The 21,104-nt window shown below is 37.0% G+C and overlaps 1 protein-coding gene across 3 annotated transcripts in view; it reads right to left on the reverse strand.

Annotated features, from left to right (window-relative positions):
- Positions 1-8,321, reverse strand: part of EDA2R (ectodysplasin A2 receptor) — an 83,320-nt gene extending 74,999 nt beyond the window's left edge. For all 3 annotated transcript variants that reach the window (XM_045996031.1, XM_045996029.1, XM_045996028.1), the window contains exon 1: positions 8,235-8,321. In XM_045996031.1, the coding sequence (XP_045851987.1) occupies positions 8,235-8,321 (87 nt within the window). The remainder of the gene's footprint in view (positions 1-8,234) is intronic.
- Positions 8,322-21,104: the final 12,783 nt, after the last annotated feature.

Consider the following 21,104-nt stretch of genomic DNA (forward strand, 5'->3'; position numbering starts at 1 on the left):
CCCTTCCAATTTCCCTCCACTCCCTTCTCCTCTCCATCTCCCCATGTCCTCCATGTTATTTGTTATGCTCCACAAATAAGTGAGACCATATGATACTTGACTCTCTCTGCTTGACTTATTTTGCTCAGCATAATCTCTTCCAGTCCTGCCCATGTTGATACAAAAGTTGGGTACATCATTTCTGATGGAGGCATAATACTCCATCATGTATATGGACCACATCTTCCTTATCCATTCGTCTGTTGAAGGACATCTTGGTTCTTTCCACAGTTTGGCGACCATGGCCATTGCTGCTATAAACATTGGGGTACAGATGGCCCTTCTTTTCACTACCTCTGTATCCTTGGGGTAAATACCCAATAGTGCAATTGCAGGGTCATAGAGAACCTCTATTTTTAAATTCTTGAGGAATCTCCACACTGTTCTCCAAAGTGGCTGCACCAATTTGCATTCCCACCAACAGTGTAAGAGGGTTCCCCTTTCTCCACATCCTCTCCAACACACCTTGTTTCCTGTCTTGCTAATTTTGGCCATTCTAACTGGTGTAAGGTGATATCTCAGTGTGGTTTTAATTTGAATCTCCCTGATGGCTAGTGATGATGAGCATTTTTCATGTGTCTGATAGCCATTTGTATGTTTTCCTTAGAGAAGTGTCTGTTCATATCTTCTGCCCATTTTTTGATATGATTGTCTGTTTTGTGTGTGTTGAGTTTGAGGAGTTCTTTATAGATCCTGGATATCAACCTTTTGTCTGTACTGTCATTTGCAAATATCTTCTCCCATTCCGTGGGTTGCCTTTTTTTTTTTGTTGACTGTGCAGAAGCTTTTCATCTTGATGAAGCTATGATCACCAAGACAGCATGGTACTGGCATAAAAACAGACACATAGACCAGTGGAACAGAGTAGAGAGCCCAGATATGGACCCTCAACTCTATGGTCAAATAATCTTTCACCAAACAGGAAAATATACAGTGGAAAAAAGACAGTCTCTTCAACAAATGGTGCTGGGAAAACTTGACAGCTATATGTAGAAGAATGAAACTTGACCATTCTCTTACACCATACAAAAAGATAAACTCGAAATGGGTAAAAGACCTCAATGTGAGACAGGAATCCATCAGAATCCTAGAGGAGAACATAGGCAGTAACCTCTTTGATATCAGCCACAGCAACTTCTTTCAAGATATGTCTCCAAAGGCAAAGGAAATAAAAGTGAAAATGAACTTTTGGCACAGTGGGTTTCTAACTGAAAAGTTCAGAAGGAAGTGACCAACGTTTTTTCAAGTGATGAAAGAAAAGAACCTTTCCAAGTATAAATTATACATCCCCCTAAGCTACCCTTAAGGAATGAACGGGAAGGAAATGCATCTTAAGGCAAAACAAAACAAAGGAAAATATCCCAAAACAACAACAACAACAAAACAAACAATAAAACCTAAACTAATTTGTTTGTAGTAAACCTACACTTAAAGCATGGCTAAAGTGAGTTCTTTAAACAAAAAAGAATGAAAAAATTTTAAAAGGAATTTAGAGACAGGAAGAAAGAATAAAATATAGGTATAACAATAAATTATTCTCATAAATTTTATAAATTATTTTCCTAGTTCAAAGGAAAAATCACACTATTTGATACTCAAGGCAGTATTTAAAAGTGGAGAATGTAAAGAAACCTAAATGGAAGTAGTGTTTTGAAATTTTACTCAGAACAGTAAATTTCTACCAGTTTTATTGTGAAATAATTCACACGTGCCACTGTATAAATTTAAGTCATACAGCATGATGGCTTGATTTGCATATATTGTGAAATGATTACAGTAGGTTCAGCTAATATCCATCTTCTCATACACATACAATAAAACAAAGAAAAACATTTCTCCTTGTGATGAGAACTTTTAGGATTTACTCTCTTAATAACTTTTCTATATAGTATGCAGCAGTGTTAGTTACAGACAACACATTGTACATTATGTCCCTAGTGCTCTTTTTCTTATAACTAGAAATTAGTACCATAAGATCATCTTTAATCACCGCCTCAACAACCTGACACTGGTAACAAGTCAGATCTATTTTTTTCTGAGTTTTTGTTTATTTTAGATTCCACATGTAAGTGGGATTATACAGGGTTTGTCTTTCTCTGTCAGTCTTATTCCACTTAGCAGGTGGGCTATATAAACAACACACATTGTTTACTGTCTTGTTAATTTTGGCCATTCTCACTGGTGTTAGGTGGTATCTCAATGTGATTTTGATTTGAATCTCCCTGATGGCTAGTGATGATGAACATTTTTCCATGTGTCTGTTAGCCATATGTATGTATTCATTGGAGAATGTCTGTTCATGTCTTCTGCCCATTTTTTGACATGATTATCTGTTTGTGTGTGTTGAGTTTAAGAAGTTCTTTGTAGATCCTGGATATCAGCCTTTTGTCTGTACTATCATTTGTCAGTATCTTCTTCCATTCCATGGGTTACCTCTTAGTTTTGTAAACTGTTTCTTTGCTGTGCAGAAGCTTTTGATCTTGATGAAGTTCCAAGAATTAATTTTCACTTTTGTTTCCTTTGCCATTGGAGACACAACTTGAAAGAAGTTGCTGTGGCTGATATCAAAGAGATTACTGTCTATGTTCTCTTCTGTGATTCTGATGGATTCCTGCCTCACGTTGAGGTCTTTTATCAATTTCGAGTTTATCTTTGTGTACGGTGTAAGAGAATGGTCAAGTTTCATTCTTCTACATATAGCTGTCCAATGATACCAACACCATTTATTGAAGAGACTTTTTTCCATTGTATATTTTTTCCTGTTTTGTCGAAGACTATTTGACCATAGAGTTGAGGGTCCATATCTGGGCTCTCCACTCTGTTCCACTGGTCTATGTGTCTGTTTTTATGCCAGTACCATGCTGTCTTGGTGATCACAGCTTTGTAGTAAAGCTTGAAATCAGGCAATGTGATGCCACCAGTTCTGTTTTTGTTTTTCAACATTTCCTTAGCAATTCGGGGTCTCTTCTGATTCCATTCAAATTTTAGGATTGCTTGCTTCAGTTCTTTGAAAAATGCTGGTGGAATTTTAATTGGGATGGCATTAAAAGTATAGATTGCTCTAGGCAGCATAGACATTTTAACAATGTTTATTCTTCCAATCCATGAGCATAGGATGGTCTTCATCTTTTTGTGTCTTCTTCAATTTCTTTCATGAGTGCTTGGTAGTACCTCGAGTATAGATCCTTCACCTCTTTGATTAGGTTTATTCCCAGGTATCTTAAGGTTCTTGGTGCTATAGTAAATAGAATCAATTCTCTAATTTCCCTTTCTGTATTTTCATTGTTAGTGTATGAGAAAACCACTGATTTCTGTACATTGACTTAGTATCCTGCCACATTACTGAATTTCTGTATGAGTTCTAGTGTTTGGGGGTAGAGTCTTTTGGGCTTTCCATATAAAGTATCACGTCATCTGCGAAGAGAGAGAATTTGACTTCTTTATTGCCAATCCGAATACCTTTTATTTCTCTTTGTTTTCTGATTGCTGTTGCTAGAACTTCTAATACTATGTGGAACAAGAGTGGTTAGAGTGGGCATCCTTGTCGTGTTCTTGATCTCAAACGGAAGGCTGTCAGCTTTTTCCCATGGAGGATGATATTGAGGATGAGGATGATATCCCTCTATCCCTAAAATGTGAAGCATTTTAACCAGGAACAGATGCTGGATTTTTTTCAAATGCTTTTTCTGCATCAATTGAGAGGACCATGTTGTTCTTCTCTCTTCTCATATTGATTTGTTCTATCACATTGATTCATTTGCCAATGTTGAACCATCATTGCAACCCAGGGATGAATACCACCTGGTCATGGTGGATAATTTTTTAATGTGCTATTGGATCTTATTAGGTACAATCTTGTTGAGAATCTTAGCATCTATATTCAGCATGAATATTCATCTGAAATTCTCCTTTTCTGGTGGGGTCTTTACCTGGTTTGGGGATCAGGGTAATGCTGACTTCATGAAAAGAGTCTGGAAATTTTCCTCTTGTTTCAATTTTTTGAAATAGCTTCAGGAGAATAGGTATTATTTCTTCTTTGAAAGTTTCATAGAATTTCCCAGGGAAACTGTCAGGTCCTGGGATCTTGGTTTTTGATCACTACTTCAATCTCGTTACTAGATATTGGTCTATTCAGGTTGTCAATTTCTTCCTGGTTCAGTTTTGGAAGTTTATAGCTTTCCAGGAATGCATCCATTTCCTCTAGGTTGCTTAACTTATTAGCACGTAACTGTTAATAATAATCTGATGATTGTTTCTATTTCCTTGGTGTTAGTTGTGATCTCTCCCTTTTCATTCATAATTTTATTAATTTGGATATTCTCTTTTTTCTTTTAGATTAGTTTGGTCAATGGTTTATCGATCTTATTGACTCAAAAATCCAGCTCCTAGTTTCATTGATGTGTCCTACTGTGTCTCTAACTTCTATCTCATCGATCTCTGCTCTAATCTTGATTATTTCCCTTCTTGTGTGTGGAGTTGCCTTAATTTGTTGTTGATGCTCCAGTTCTTTAAGGTGTAGAGACAGCTGGTGTATTCTGGATTTTTCCATGTTTTTGAGGGTGTCTTGGATGGCTATGTATTTCCCCCTTAGGACCACCTTTGTTGTATCCCATAAGTTTTGAACCAAAGTTTCTTCATTCTCATTGGTTTCCATGAATTGCTTAAGTTCTTTGATTTCTTGGTTGATGCAAGCATTCTTAAACAAGGTGGACTTTAGCTTCCAGGTGTTTGAATTCCTTCCAAACTTTTCATTGTGGTTGAGCTCGTTTCAAAGCACTGTGACCCAGTATGTGGTCTATTCTGGAGAAGGTTCCATGTGCACTTGAGAAGAATGAGTATTCTGTTGTTTTAGGGTAGAATGTTCTTTCTATATCTATGAGGTCCATCTGGTCCCATGTGTCTCTCAATGCTCTTGTTTCTTTATTGATTTTCTGTTTGGATGATCTGTCTATTACTGAGAGTGGGATGTTGAGATCTCCTACTATTAATATATTCATATAAATATGACTTTTTATCTTGATTAACAATTTTCTTATGTATTTGTCTGCTCCCATATTGGGGGCATACAAATTTACAAATTGTTAGATCTTCTTGTTGGATAGTCCCTTTAAGAATTATGTAGTGTCCTTCTGTATCTCTGACTACAATCTTTAGTTTAAAATCTAATTTACCTGATATGAGAATCCAGATAGCACAATTCTTACAAAAATTTTGATTCTGATAGTGCTACAAATGTATTTACTTATTATAAATAAAATATTAATTTATAAAACATAAAAGAACATGCAACCCAAAATCACAATCAAAATGGGCTTATCCTAGAAATGTAAGATATTTTAATGTTTGGAATTTATTGATATACACAATCGAATTAACACGTTAGGGGGAGAATAGATGAAATTGTCAACCTGCTGATAAAATGTGACAATATTTGAAAACATTTTGATTTTAAAAAATCTTATATATTATATAAAAGATTTTTTTTAAGATTTTATTTATTTATTTGACAGATAGAGATCACAAGTAGCGAGAGAGGCAGGCAGAGAGAGAGAGAGGAGGAAGCAGGCTCCCCACCAAGCAGAGAGCCCGATGCGGGGCTCGATCCCAGGACCCTGGGATCATGACCTGAGTGAAAGGCAGAGGCTTTAACCCACTGAGCCACCCAGGTGCCCCATATATATTATATAAAAGATTTAAGAAACACTCCATATGCTGCCATATTGTCTGTCTACTGATGTGCCTTAAACTAATAAATAATAAACAGAGAATGTCAGTTATCATATGGTTTCACTTGTGGAACATAAGGAATAACATGGAGGACATTAGGAGAAGGAAAGGAAAAGTGAAGGGGGGGAAGTTGGTGAGGGAGATGAATCCCGATACTGTGGACTCCAAGAAACAAAGTAAGGATTTTAGAGAGGAGAGGGATGGGGGTTGGGTGAGTCTGGTGGTGGGTATTAAGGAGGGTAATATTACGTGGAGTACTGGGTGTTATATGTAAACAATGAATCTTGGATCACTACATCAAAAACTAATGGTGTATTGTATGGTGCCTAATATAATACAATAAAAAAAGAAGAAACAATAAACAATGAAGAGTAAAACAATCTGAAATAGTTCACAAAATTGAAAATGCAAATAGATAATAAACTAAAAAAATTTTTCCACATCAAATAGAAAAAAAGTAAGATAATATAAAGTTCTGATAAATTAGTAATTTTAAATTACAAAGGAAAGTATAAAATTAATAGATGATAGAAACATGCATTGTTCATGTGTGGTTTGGCTTTTGGGATATGAGAAATCCATGCACTATTGAAAATAATAACTGTAATGGACATTAGTAAAAAAAAATTCAGAAGTGTATCTGCTAATATATTTCAAGAATTTCTAAACAGTGTGCACAAACTTGCATAGTAATCACACTTCTAGAAATATATCCTGAGGAAATAGTGTTGATTTTCTGTAAAGATTTATTTATAGTTATGTTTGCAATCCATATGAGTAAATTTTAAAACTAAATATACATAACTGTAAAAACAAGGCTGTGTCAGATGATGTTAGCTGCTTATCTAAATGTTATTGCCCATTTTCTTATTTATTAATAGCACATTGATTTCATTTTCAGTTGCAAGGTACCCAGTCTCAAGAACTGATTTTTGGTTGGCCTTAGTTAATCTTGGTAATGCCATTACCAGTTGCCAGGTATTCTTTTCCTAGCCTTTCTTGCAGTTTAGAGATACTACATGCGTTTGCACCCATAAGATAAAAGGAGAAATCTATTCTGAGGAGCTTCTAGGAAATTAATTCTTCCCTATAAAAGTCAAGCTACTTTGTCCCTGCCCCTTCTTCCTGACTTTGACTATGCTGTGAATATGTGATGCTTGGAGTTATGGCAAAAGAGGACACAAGCATGAGGACAAAACAGGATACTGAAGATGAAGAATAAAAAGAGGCTGGGCCCCTGAAAACATTATTGATCTGCTAAACCAAACACAGTCTCCTGACCTCTAGACTTCATTACATAAATAAATGTGTTTAGCATTCAAGTCACTTTTGCTTTGTGTTACTTTTAACTTAGCACATCCTAATTGAGTCAGAGATAAACTAATTTCCTCATAGCAAAGCTGAGACTCAAACCTTTGTTTATCTGGCTCATGTTTATTTTTACTGAGCCATTTTGACTTTGGGAAAGTCATGCATCCTCTCTGAGTCTTAGTTTCCTAATCTAAAATGGGGTTCTTAATACCTCCTTGGTGCGACTTAGAGCCAAATTAGACAATGCAAATGAAAGTCCTTTACAAGGTACAGACTGCTATACAAGGACAATCTGTTTATATATAAAGCTTTTGCAGGAACACAACACTGCATCTCATTTGTTTTCTCTGAGCTTTCTACTGGTGTTGAAATACACAAATGTACATTTCATCATGGGTCATGTTTTAAGAGTTTGGTAGCAGCAGTTCGATAGATAGACTAATTTTTATACCTTGAAGAAGATGTGAAATAGAGAGATAGGAAGGTGGGCTAAATAACTGTATTTTATTTTACTTGTAGGATCATGTCGCTTTTCTAATCAAAACCCTCCAAAGGGTACCTGGTGTTGGTAGGTAAAAATGAAAATTTCTCATTATAGATTTTAAGACTTCACATGTTTGGCCCAGATCTTCCTCTACAACCTCATTTTGTACTACACTCTATTTCACTTTACATCAGCTGCACTAACCTTCTTCTTTTTCCTTGTATATAGCTAGTTCATTCCCACCTTGGGACTCTGTACTAGCTATATTCTGTCCCCAGAGGACACCTCCTTAGAGAGGCTTTCCTCTGCTACCTGATCTGAAGTACCTCTGTATCAGATCAGACCTGACATCTGGCTCCTGAATCCCAAGAGGGTGGGCCCTAATTTAATTGACAGATTTCCCTAATGCTAAACAGTCTTCGTAGGCCTCTGCATTCCATATTTGCTCTTGATATATGTCATTATCTCATGGAATCCTCCCCTGACTCTGATCCTGTCAAATGTACTTTTTGTTGGCACTGTCACTGCTATTATCATAATCTTTGGATTCCATGTTTTGTCTGCTAAACTGGATTAGCCACAGGTTAATGACTCTCCTAATCATGCACCCACTCAGTTGTGAGGTGAGTCCTAGAATGTGACAGAAGTAAGTATCCTGATCAGAGGTACTTACCTTGGAGAGTTCTTGTCCAGGTCCAAACAGTTGGCAGGTGACACACTGTCCCCATTGGTCCCAGTACTCATTTCCTTGGCAATCCATGGCGGGAAGGCTGTGGGTACATAACACAAAAAATAGGGAACTAGTGAAAAGAGAAAGTGGTGGCTTGCTTTATGGGTCACTTGGTTTATGGGCCCACTTTATATAGTCTCTGGCTCTGAGTTACAGGTGGTGAGAAAGCCAATCCAAAACCGCTAACACTTATATAGCTCTGACCATGTGCCAGGAACTCTTTTAAATACTTTGCATTTAATAATAATTAATTGAATACTTTACCCCACCATATCAGAGATTATTACTATCCCTGTATGAGGAAACTGAGGCACAGAGGCCAAGATATTTCCCAAAGTTCACACTATTATTTGCTGTACAACTTGCTGACCTGGAAGGAGAGTAAGACAGGGAGCAGGTGTCTACCTCGGTGGGTAGAAAATAACCACAATTTCTTACATGCGACCAGCTATTAACAGTTTAGAAAGCACTTTCACATCCATTATTATTTGATTCACAAAACAACCATGTGAGGTAAGCAATATAGGGATTATTTTCATTGTTTTGTGGATAAGAAAACTGAAACATGGTTTTCTTTTGCCAAAACCGTCTTGAAAACCTTTGAGGGCCACTAGCTGCCATTGTTTCTGTCCTAGGGAGAGTGGGATGGGAGGTGATCCATCATGAAGAAATATCCTGGTACTCCAAGGGTAGAGAAGGAGAAACACTACTCAGATAACTGTTATCTCAGAATATAGATGGCATAGGACAGCATCACTAGTATTGGCCCGAGACCTGGGAGATACAGATTTTAATCCTGGCTTTAGGGTAACCAATCATTCAGGTTTGCTTAAAACTAAGAGGCTTCCCCAGCATATGGGGTTTTGAGTGCTAAAATTGGGACAGTTTCAGGCAAACTGGGATGGTTGTTCAACTCACCTGTTTTTCTTTCAACCTATGCCCTTGGATGAGTCACTTTGTCTTTTCTGGCCACAGTTACTTAATCTGAAAAAAAAATGGACAATATGTTTCTTACCTACCTTATATAGCTCTTGGGAGGATTAAATGAGCTAAGGCCCATCAGACCATTATGAAGACTTTAAAAAGACGAAACAAGACAGAGTTAAGTACATAGAGAGATAGGTTTCTTTTTTTTTTATTCGTTTATTTGTTTATTTACAGCATAACAGTGTTCATTGTTTTGGGAGATAGGTTTCTACAGAGATGAATTTTAATGAAGGAAACTCACGTAATTGATATAGACAATTTGCACTATTCAAAGACAAAGGTGGAGGGATATTCTTTTGCTTGTTCCCTGACCTCATACCAAGGTGAACTTCTGGTGGCTATTCAAAGTGATGAAAATCCCAAGTATGTATGTTGGAAGAGAGGAGAGTGAATGTGAACCCTGAGAGGCTACCACCCTTCCCCTTAAAACTCCCCAGTGGTATTAGGGTTAGTCATCCTGGCTGGCATTCTTGCTTGAATGTGTCTTTCCCCACCATCAATTGGGCCAGCCATTCTTCTTCATTCCTTTATTCAAAAGAGAGTGGGCTACAAAATTCATCTTTGCACAAATAAAAAAATGTTCCCACTTGTGTTGTTTTAATTATAGGCCTGTAGTTGTCAACCTCAATAAACATAGTCCCCTCCATACCTATACTTCTTAGTAAGGACCAAAACTATCACTGGTCTCACGGGCCTTATGAAAAGGGAATTAAGTGTCATGGGCACAGATCCAGTATACTGGCCCAGACAACTACCCTGTATCATTTTCTTACCCACAAAAGCAGAAAAACATTGGCAGAAGCCAAAGAGCAGCCCTGGCCTTGAGATAAGCTCCTGACATGGCATGTGAAATCTCCACAGCCGCTGCTTCTAGCCTCTGGGTGTCCAAAACACTCTATTTTGTTTGACTTCCATAGCCCCATTTCTCTAATAAATGTCATTTGTCATGAATCTTAACACATCTTTCTAACATGGGCTTTAAGACCCATGTTTAGGCTTATTAATAAATCCTCATAGCAGAATCCAGGGAATGAACAGACAGTTTTCCCCCCTTTTTTGGTCAAACTGCTTATCTAAAGCATATAAAATAAATTGTCTTTCACTATAAACTTAAGAGATTGTCTTTATTACAGAGAACAAAATAACATAGACTCTGGAGTGTTTTGAAGTCAGGGCATATAGGAAAACTGCTTAATAATGGTTAAATCTTATTATCCAAGACAAACTCAGAAGTTATGACAAATTCTTCTCTGTGGTCATCAACTGTCCTCTGACAGATGTAATTGCCTTCTTATTGTAAGAGAAGGTGAGAGATAACAATTAGGTTATAAGAAAATTAGACTACTCTGAAGTATCTCATAACTATACCCAACATACTTCTAAAATGTCACAGAGGATGAGGCTGAGTCATCCAAAATCAAATAGATAGGTCTATAATATTTTTACATTAGTGTATAACCATATTAACACTATCCAGATAAAATACAGAATCTTTTCATTGCCTCAACTGGCTGTTTCATAGCCATTCTTAGTCAATACCATCCCCTTCTCCCCAGTAATTTATATTTTGGCTTCTAACACTGTTACTACTTTTTTCTGATCTTGAACTTCATATAAATTGAATTAATAAAAGAAAACTCTTATTTCTGGCTTTCTTAGCTCAATGTTATTTCTGTGAGATTCATCCGTCATGTGCTCAGCAACATTTCTTTCTTACCATTGCTGTATAGCATCACATTATATGGCTTTGCCATAATTTATTTATACATTTTTTTGGGGTTGATAGACATTGGGCTTTTTCCAGTTTGTGGCCATTATAAATAAAGTTGTTATGTTATGGTCAACTAATTGCCAAAAAGAGTGCTCGCCAAACTGTGGAAAGAACCAAGATGCCCTTCAATGGATGAATGGATAAGGAAGATGTGGTCCATATACACAATGGAGTATTATGCCTCCATCAGAAAGGATGAATACCCAACTTTTGTAGCAACATGGACGGGACTGGAAGAAATTATGCTGAGCGAAATAAGTCAAGCAGAGAGAGTCAAGTATCATATGGTCTCACTTATTTGTGGAGCATAACAAAGAACATGGAGGACATGGGGAGATGGAGAGGAGAGGGAGTTGAGGGAAACTGGAAGGGGAGATGAACCATGAGAGACTATGGACTCTGAAAAACAGCCAGAGGGTTTTGAAGGGGCAGGGGGGTGGGAGGTTTAGGAACCAGGTGGTGGGTAATAGGGAGGGCACGTACTGCATGGAGCACTGGGTGTGATGCCAAAACAATGAACACTGTTATGCTGTAAATAAACAAATAAAAAAAAAGAGTGCTAAGGCTATTTAATGGGAAAAGAACAGTTTTTTTAAAGGTGTTGTAACAATTGGATATTCACATGAAAATTGATCAAATTAAACCCTTCACACTATATGCAAAATTAACTCAAAATGGACCAAAGCCCAAATGTAAGGGAAAAAACTATAAAACTCTTATTTATAAGAATTTTCTTTTTAAGAAAACTTTTTAAAAATAATTTCTTATTTGTTTCTTATAAGAATATAGATTTAAATATTGGTGACATAGGATTAGCAAAATTTTTGATATAACACTAAAAGCACAAGCAACAAGAGAAAAAAATAGATTATATATAATCAAAATGTAAAATTTTTGTGCTTCAAGTGACACTTAAAAATAAAAAGACAATCTATATAATGGGAGAAAAACCCTGAAAATTCTAGAGATCTGATAAAACACACGTAGAATATATACTTACATCTTACAACTCGGAAATAAAAAGACAACCCAATTAAAAATGGACAAAGTGGGGGTGCCCAGGTGGTTCAGTCAGTTGAGCATGCAACTCTTGGTTTTGTCTCAGGACATGATATCAGGGTCTTGGAATTGAGTCCTGGTGGAGCTCCATGCTCAGTACAGAGTCTGCTTGAGAAACCTTTGATTCCTCTCCCCTGCTCAAACTCTCAGTCTCTCTCTATTTATCTCTCAGATAAATAAATAAATAAATCATAAATAAAATCTTCTTAAAAATGGGCAAAGTATCTGAATATACATTACCCCAAGAAGATATACAAATGTCCAATAAGCATATGAAAAAATGCTCAACATCATTAGCAATTAGGGGAATGAAAATCAAAATTACAATGAAATCCCACTTCACATCCACTAGTGTGACTGTAATAAAAAGCAGGGAAGATAAGGAAGTGTTGGCAAGGATATGGAGAAATTAGAACTCTTATATATTGCTGGAGAACTGGGACTGATTTGTTTTCCAGCTGATCTATAAGGTGTCTCTTTATTCCTGCTTAGTGAGTTAGAGTTTTTTAACTCAGACAACTAAAATGGTGAAATAACTGGCTGCTGGATCCTTGCACATTGTAACCAAGTGCTAGAAGCCTTAAAGAATCAAAGGTCTGTCACAATCTCTCTTTATCAGTTTTCTTATTTAGTATTTCTAATACCCATTAGCCCTATGTTCTCAGATGATATATTTTGTTTAGACCTATTTTGCTCCAGAACTCTTAAGCCTATATAAAGTAACTGGTGTATCTATTATAATTTTACATTAAGTCAAAACATTTTTAACTAGCTAATCAGTTGGAAATTTATGTTTAACTTTTTTTCTTTTTACTCATCAGCTGCAAGGAAAATCTTATAGTTTTTAATCTTAAACAGCAAATAATTTTTTCCAAAAAATTTATGAAATGAATATAATGCAAAATGTAATGTAAAAAAGAACATGAAATGGTGCAGTCCTTCTGAAAAATGTTTTTGCCTTTCCTCAAAATGTTAAGCATAGTTACCATGTGACCCAGCAATTCCACCATTAGGTATATACCCAAAATAATTGAAAGTATATATCCACGTAAACTTTGTACACAAATGTTCCTAGTATTATTACTCACAGTAGCCAAAATGTAGAAACAATCTCAATGTCCATCTCTAACCACACAATGAAATATTATTCAGCCACGAAAAGGAATGCAGTACTTGATACGTGTTACAACATGGATTAATCTTAAAAACACTATGCTAAGCTAGACAAAAAAAGACAAATATTGTATGATTACATTTACATGAAATATCAGAATAGATAATTCATAGAGACAGAAAGTAGACTAGTAGTTGCCATGGACTAAGGAAAAGAGAGAATGGGGAATGACTGTTTAATAAGTGAGCTTCATTTTGGGGTGATGAATTGGTCTAGAACTAGATAGTCATGATGTTTGGCCAAATTTGTGAATATGTTAAAAATAGTGAATTGAACATTTTACAAAGGTGAGTTTTATGGTATGCAAATGATACCTCAATTTTTTTTTAAAGCTGGTTCTTCAGCTTTTTCTTTTAATACTATGAACTACCCTGTATTATCCAGGAGCTTTTAACTACCTAAGTTATTCTCCAAATTAAAATTTTAAATAGCTACTATGAATATGCTTATATGTGCCTCTAACTGTGATTATTTTTTTCACTCAACTTTTCACCCACATTTATCTAGTGTTGTTTGGGTATATTGACTGGGTTTAACCAATCAATATATCACTTGCTGACAAGAGGCAAAATAACTAGTCTATTTTGTTTCTTTGTCATGTGGCTACTCTCCCTGCCCATCCCTCTGTCCTTATTCCAAAATAATAATGATAAATAATAAATAATAACAATAACCTATGAGAATAAGAATGCAAGTAGACAGAGAAGAGGAGAAGTAATGAGACTGACATTAATAATAATCCTCACATTAGCTCATTGTGCCCTAAATAATCAGTGTTGGCCAAGTTTCTGGTAGATGTAAGGTACTCAGGCTGCTGTTGGTGCAGCTGCCTTTGGCCGCAGCTTGAGGCTGCTGCTCTTCTCAACTTGCACAAGCTTTTGGGGTGAAATATGCTGTTCATATCTAAGATGGGTGGGCAGGACAGATGACAGGTCTAAATTAAGAACTCAGAACTTCAGGGAACATATTTACTTTGCCTGAGCAGTGCAGGAGGTGTGGTATTTATTTATTTTTTCCCATTTTATTTATTTTTTCAGCATAGCAGTATTCATTCTTTTTACACAACACCCAGTGCTCCATGCAAAACGTGCCCTCCCCATTACCCACCACCTGTTCCCCCAACCTCCCACCCCTGACCCTTCAAAACCCTCAGGTTGTTTTTCAGAGTCCATAGTCTCTTATGGTTCGCCTCCCCTTCCAAATTTTTTTTTTTAATAAACATATAATGTATTTTTATCCCCAGGGGTACAGGTCTGTGAATCGCCAGGTTTACACACTTCACAGCACTCACGATAGCACTTACCCTCCCCAATGTCCATAGACCCCTCCCGCTCTCCCAATCCCACCTCCCCCCAGCAACCCTCAGTTTGTTTTGTGAGATTAAGAGTCATTTGTGGGGCGCCTGGGTGGCTCAGTGGGTTAAGCCGCTGCCTTCGGCTCAGGTCATGATCTCGGGGTCCTGGGATCGAGTCCCGCATCGGGTTCTCTGCTCAGCAGGGAGCCTGCTTCCCTCTCTCTCTCTCTGCCTACCTCTCTGTCTACTTGTGATCTCTCTCTGTCAAATAAATAAATAAAATCTTAAAAAAAAAAAAAAAAAAGAGTCATTTGTGGTTTGTCTCCCTCCCAATCCCATCTTGTTTCATTTATTCTTCTCCTATCCCCCTACCCCCCATGTTGCTTCTCCATGTCCTCATATCAGGGAGATCATATGATAGTTGTCTTTCTCCGATTGACTTATTTCACTAAGCATGATACGCTCTAGTTCCATCCACGTCGTCGCAAATGGCATGATTTCATTTCTTTTGATGGCTGCATAGTATTCCATTGTGTATATATACCACATCTTCTTTATCCATTCATCTGTTGATGGACATCCAGGTTCTTTCCATAGTTTGGCTATTATAGACATTGCTGCTATAAACATTCGGGTACACGTGCCCCTTCGGATCACTATGTTTGTATCTTAAGGGTAAATACCCAGTAGTGCAATTGCTGGGTCATAGGGTAGTTCTATTTTCAACATTTTGAGGAACCTCCATGCTGTTTTCCAGAGTGGTTGCACCAGGTTGCATTCCCACCAACAGTGGAGGAGGGTTCCCCTTTCTCCACATCCTCTCCAGCATCTGTCATTTCCTGACTTGTTAATTTTAGCCATCCTGACTGGTGTGAGGTGATATCTCATTGTGGTTTTGATTTGTATTTCCCTGATGCCGAGTGACGTGGAGCAGGAGGTGTGGTATTAAAGATATTGAGGAAGATAGCTGCTGGTCCATGCACTGTACATTCCCCTCCTGTGGGCCTACCCAGTGGCGCACATGCATAAGACTGGCAGAAATATAAACAGTTGCTCAGTCTGGCCTTGAGAACTTTGCTTTCTTTGAAAATTAAACTTCTAATATCATTATAATAATGAGTGCCTTCATTATTTCCAGACATTTGGCCTATAATCCAGATGTTGCTTTATCATTTGGTGCTGGCTCTCAACCCTTCATTTCCTGGCCTTACTTAGGGCCACTCCTATCCCAGTTTTCTCTTGCTTATAACCTGCTTCCAAAATACAAAGTATCTTACCTTCTTCCTGCACCACTATCTGTTAATTTTACATTCCTCAGTATAGTGAATTATCCCAGGCCCAACTCTCCCATCAGAAGCATGTTCCTCCCCAGTGCTAGACTCAAGGTCCCCATTCATACTGAATTTGGCTGATCTCTTTGACTAGTGCTTCTTTGTATGGGTTGCACGTTGGGAGCTTCAAAAAGTACTGATAATTGGATCCCATTCCTGAGATTCTACTGTAACCAGTCAGGGGTGTGGCCTTAATTTGGAATTTTTAAAGTTTATCCGATGATTTTTGTGTGGATCCCACTTTGAAAATCACTGCTTTAAGGGCTTTTGTTGTTGTTGTTGTTGTTCTTGTTCTTGTCTGTTTTGCCTGACTATAAGGTGTAGTCAGAAAAAGTTGGGGTTTTGTTTGTTTGTTTGTTTTTTTGTCTCTCCCACATTCAGAGGAAACTTGGTGAGGGAGTGAACTGGGGTCTACCTATTGTTTTCTTTTTGTTTGTTTGTTTGTTTTATTTTGTTTTTAGAAAAAAATGGGTGATGAAGACAAAGGGGTTTAGAGTGGAGAGTTAGTTAACTTTTAAACATGTTAGATCATGTCATTTTCAATCTCAAAACCTATTGATGGCTCTGAACCTCACACAATACTATTAAAGTCCGTAGAATGGTCAGTGAGGCCTTAGATGATGTGCCTATTTTCCCTTTTACAATTACCTCTTTGACTTTATGATCTACTACTCTTCCTCCTATTCTCTTAGCTCCAGCCGTGCTGGCTTCTTTGCTATTGCTCAAAGTAACCAAAACTATTCCCACCTTAAGTTCCTCACACCTGCTGCTCCTTCAGCCAGGCAGGTTTTCCCCTAAATATCCATATAATCCCCCCTTATCTTCTTCAGTTCTTTATTAGACTATCTTCCTAGTGAGGCTTCTCTGGCCATTCCTTTAAAACTATAATTTCCCCCATATCTCCTATATCCCTCTGTTATTTCATTCTTCTCAATATTACTTATGACCATCTAACATCCTATATATCTTATGTACACCATTATGGCCTGTTCTTCCTCCATTCAGAATGTAAGTACCATAAGATCACACTGCTTTATCTCATATACTTAGAACAGTGTCTGGCACATAATAGGCACTAAGTTAATATTTGTTGAATTAATAAGTGGTTAAAGACTATGAAATAATGACCACAATCATCTGCCTCAGTGAGAGGTTTCACAGTTTATAAAAAGTTTGCTATCGGTCAGCTCAATGGATCCTTACAATAACCCCAGGAGTAAGCCAGAGATTATCATCATCAATTAATAAATTTAAAAAAGTCTCAAAGAAAAAATGATTCCTCTGAATTTATTTATATAATTAGAAAAAATACCAGCCCACAGGGAATTTAGGATCTATGAATCTGGCATGCTTTCTAAGGCAGTGAACTCTAAAATAGGGAATTGAGGTCCTCCCAGGCTATCACTGAAATTTAATTTTTCATCAGTTATATCTTTGTTTGGCAAGAAGGTATTTCCTGAATGCTAATCTGATTATATTTAAAAGAATGGTTAGACAGGGTTACTTCCCAAGCCTTAAGAGATAAGGGCCAGGACATGGGTGGTAGCAATAATAGATAGTAATGGGGGGAGCAGACTTTATAAAAAGTGAGGGGAACAGGCTTTATAAAAAGCATAAACAGAACCTTACAATTCCATGGATGTGAGAGTCAAAAGAAAAATATGAGTCAGGGAAGATTGAGGGAAACAAGAAGAACCTCAAGGACATGAAGAGTGTGAAAGGAGAGTTCCTTGTTTGAGTAGATTATAATTCATTCATAGATGTGATTCAGATACCACAAGTGGTAATTATAGCTTTTAACAGGCTTGTCTTTTCATTTCCAAAGTGACTAAAGAATTTCAACTGTTAGTGATAGCAACAACTTGTCCAGCAATGTCAGGATTATCAACAGAGGAGAATGTTGGGTTATGAACATTGGAAAGGGTTACTGTGAAGTGTGTAAGCTTGACAATTCACAGATCTGTACCCCTGGGGCAAATAATACATTATATGTTAATAAAAATAATTTAAAAAACAGAGGAGAATGAAGGGAGTTGTGCAAAATTAAAGAAGCTTCACCTATTTACCTTGTCCTTTTTTCCAGTATACAGAAGAACAGACAACGTATCTGTTAGAATAAAGATGCTGGGGTAGAAAAAAAATCTTATTAAAAGCGTATTATCATTGTATAGATAGAATTAATAACCAACTGAACTGGGTCATGTTCACTCAGCCAAAAGCAAATGTTAACCATATGAATTAAATTATTTCTCCTTCAAACATGTGTGAGCACATACATTCACAAGAACAACAACAACAAAAATTCAAAAACTTAAAAAGATAAACATAACTTAAAAGACAATTTGAGGAGAAAAGGCTATAAAATAAATAAATGATTTTTTATTAGGCAACTGCTAAAAAGTTGTTAAGGGCAGGGGAGAAAAGAAGTGTTTAGCTAAGAATATAAAAATATAATTAATAAAATAAGTGGGATGAAATTAAGGCCAGCAAACTTTGGGCTGATTGTAAGGGGGGAAATATCATTTTAATGATTGTTGAAACAGTCTTTCCAAGTGGGAGCAAAGACACAGACTTCCCTGGATAATATTCAGGGGGGAAATGAGATAATGCATGTGAGAGTGCTCTGGAAACTCTGGCTTGTGCTACACATGTGATATTTGCTTTGATTGTTGTTACTATCCAACCCAGTGTGGGGGAGAAAAGGGAACTGGGGCAAGCCACAGGTCAGATGAACACTTAGCCAATATCCAAAGTCCCTGTTTTGGTCCACTGTGGTCTTAGCCAAAGTGAGTCACTTATTAATGTGCCAACAACCACAGGCACCATGCAATTACAGGATCATCAAAAGTTCAGTATCTCACCAGAAGGACTGGGGATAAATATTTATTGACTTCCTAAGGAGGATATGCTTTTGGCTGAGTTATCCCAACTGGAAACTGGATTCATGGTATGATTTCTTTGCAGGGTTGGGAACTGGATAAAACTCAGTCAAGGGTATTAATTTCTGGTTTCTATTAGCATTTTTAAAATTTTTGCTTCACATTATCTCCAGCCTGTCCAAATTACCAAGCAATCTAGAATAGTTACATCTCTCTAAAGTAAGTAAAGTAAGTACAGTGCCCTATCTCTGGAAGGAATCTAAATCCAATCAAGCACACCATCCCCTCCTTATTGGCCATAGAATAAAAATATCCTAAAGAAGCAGACATACAACCTGATGAACATTTGAGAGTATAGCTTAGATCCACTTATCCTTCCAACAGAAATGGGATAACCAGTCCATAAAATAAAGCCTGCCTTTATAGGATATGAGATATTGATACCCAAATATTTTTGACTTTTTTAAGGGTGCCCAATAAAAAGAAGACACATATAAGACTTGACAGGGTAGTGGGAAAAAGGTGAGACATATAGCAAGAAACCTATGATCTCGTATGTAAACATACATTCTGTAAGACAATTTTCAGAATCCTACAATCTTAGAGTTAGAAGGAAGTTTAAAACAGCCACAACTGCCTGTTGCCCAATAAAGAAATGCCATCTAGCTTTACTTGATTTATTTTTATTTTATTTTATTTTATTTAGAAATAGGTACCTCTATTCACATGACAGCATATTCCGTTATTTTTTTTTTCCTCTTTGGCAGCTGCTTAAAACTTCAAAGAACCAGATAATTGAAAATGTATTATCATGGAATCCCAAAAGGATTCTTCAAGGCAAAATAACCCCATTCCTTGATGATCTAGATGGGGCGACTAAGGCCCAGAGAAGGGACAAATTTTTCCCAAAGTCACATAGTTGATCAGTAGCAGAGACAGGACTAGAATCCAAGTAACCAAATTCAGAGCCCAGTGGCTTGTTTATTCCCCATAATTAAAGAAAGGGTGGACCCAGGTTTAAGACTAATTACTTGGTGAATAATTAGGTTGTAGCTTCTCTTTTTTCCCCCACAGTCCCACCACCTAAACTTGATTCATTTTATCCTCAACACAAAAAAGTTCCAAAAGGAATTGGATCAGGAAGATATGGCCCATGGAAGGGAAGTGGTCCTTTCGGCTTACTCACCTTACCATGGTGACTAACTATCCCCTATAAGTGAAGATATCTTAGTCTTTAATTCCACCATATATGTTACATGAAAGTCTCTTTATTTTTGAGAATGTCATGTTATCTTTTGGGATAATTAAAGGATATCATAATGTAGTCACCCTGGGAAGGGAAGAATGGATTTCCATTTACTCAAAAAAATACTTAAGTACCTTCTATGCTAGGCGTTCTGTTAGGACATGGTGGCAAGAGGGGGAAAAAGAGACAGAGGTGAATAAAACATCTTCTCTACCTTTAAGAAATCATAGTCTTGTGAGGAACATAGAAAACATATATCATTTGTCCTAATCCAAGACAAACTATAGCCATCCTCATATTTCCCATGAACACAGAAAAATACCTTCTGTTTTGCAGACTGGTGAAGCTGACTCACATCCCTTCTGTTACATATCCAATGGGAAAAGTGATAGATAGAGCTAGTCTCCAGAAAGGAAGCAGAGTAAAGTAGCTTCTGCTTCAACCTCTGGATTCAGCTCTGAGGAATATCTCCAAAAAATGTTTCACTTTCTGCAAAAGCCATTCAAGTGGAGCAGGTCAAGAAGACATCTAAAGGAAGGTTTTATGGCCTAGCTTGTGCTCCTAGGTAGAGGCATTGCTTTCCTCTGGCGCTAGGGACTTTTTCTCCTTAAAGAGCTTTTCTAAATGAAGTCTTTCAAAGAAAGAAAAACTAGCATAAAGCAATTAGATAATCCATTCTCCTCTAGTCTCTTTCCCTAGTGTCAAAGTTGGCCTAATTTCCCAGATTATATTTTAAACACAAAAAAACTGTGGAAAATGGGAAAAAATGACATTAACCGTGGAGTAAGAAAAATTTAACTTTGAGTTATGGCTCAGACACTGACTAAACAATCTCTAGAAAGTTTTATTTCCTTTGGCTTCTTTGGGCACCTGTACAATTAAAACAAGAAGACTTTACCTTTCCTAGTTGGATTTTTTGGGTTTGAAAATATCTGTCACATAGTGGGAATTTCAGAATTACTAAATTATTTTTTTAAAGATTTTATTTATTTATTTGACAGAGAGAGAGATCACAAGTAGGCAGAGAGGCAGGCAGAGAGAGAGGAGGAAGCAGGCTCCCTGCAGAGCAGAG

The sequence above is a fragment of the Meles meles genome, chromosome X (assembly GCF_922984935.1).
Source record: "Meles meles chromosome X, mMelMel3.1 paternal haplotype, whole genome shotgun sequence".
Classification (NCBI taxonomy): Eukaryota; Metazoa; Chordata; class Mammalia; order Carnivora; family Mustelidae; genus Meles; species Meles meles.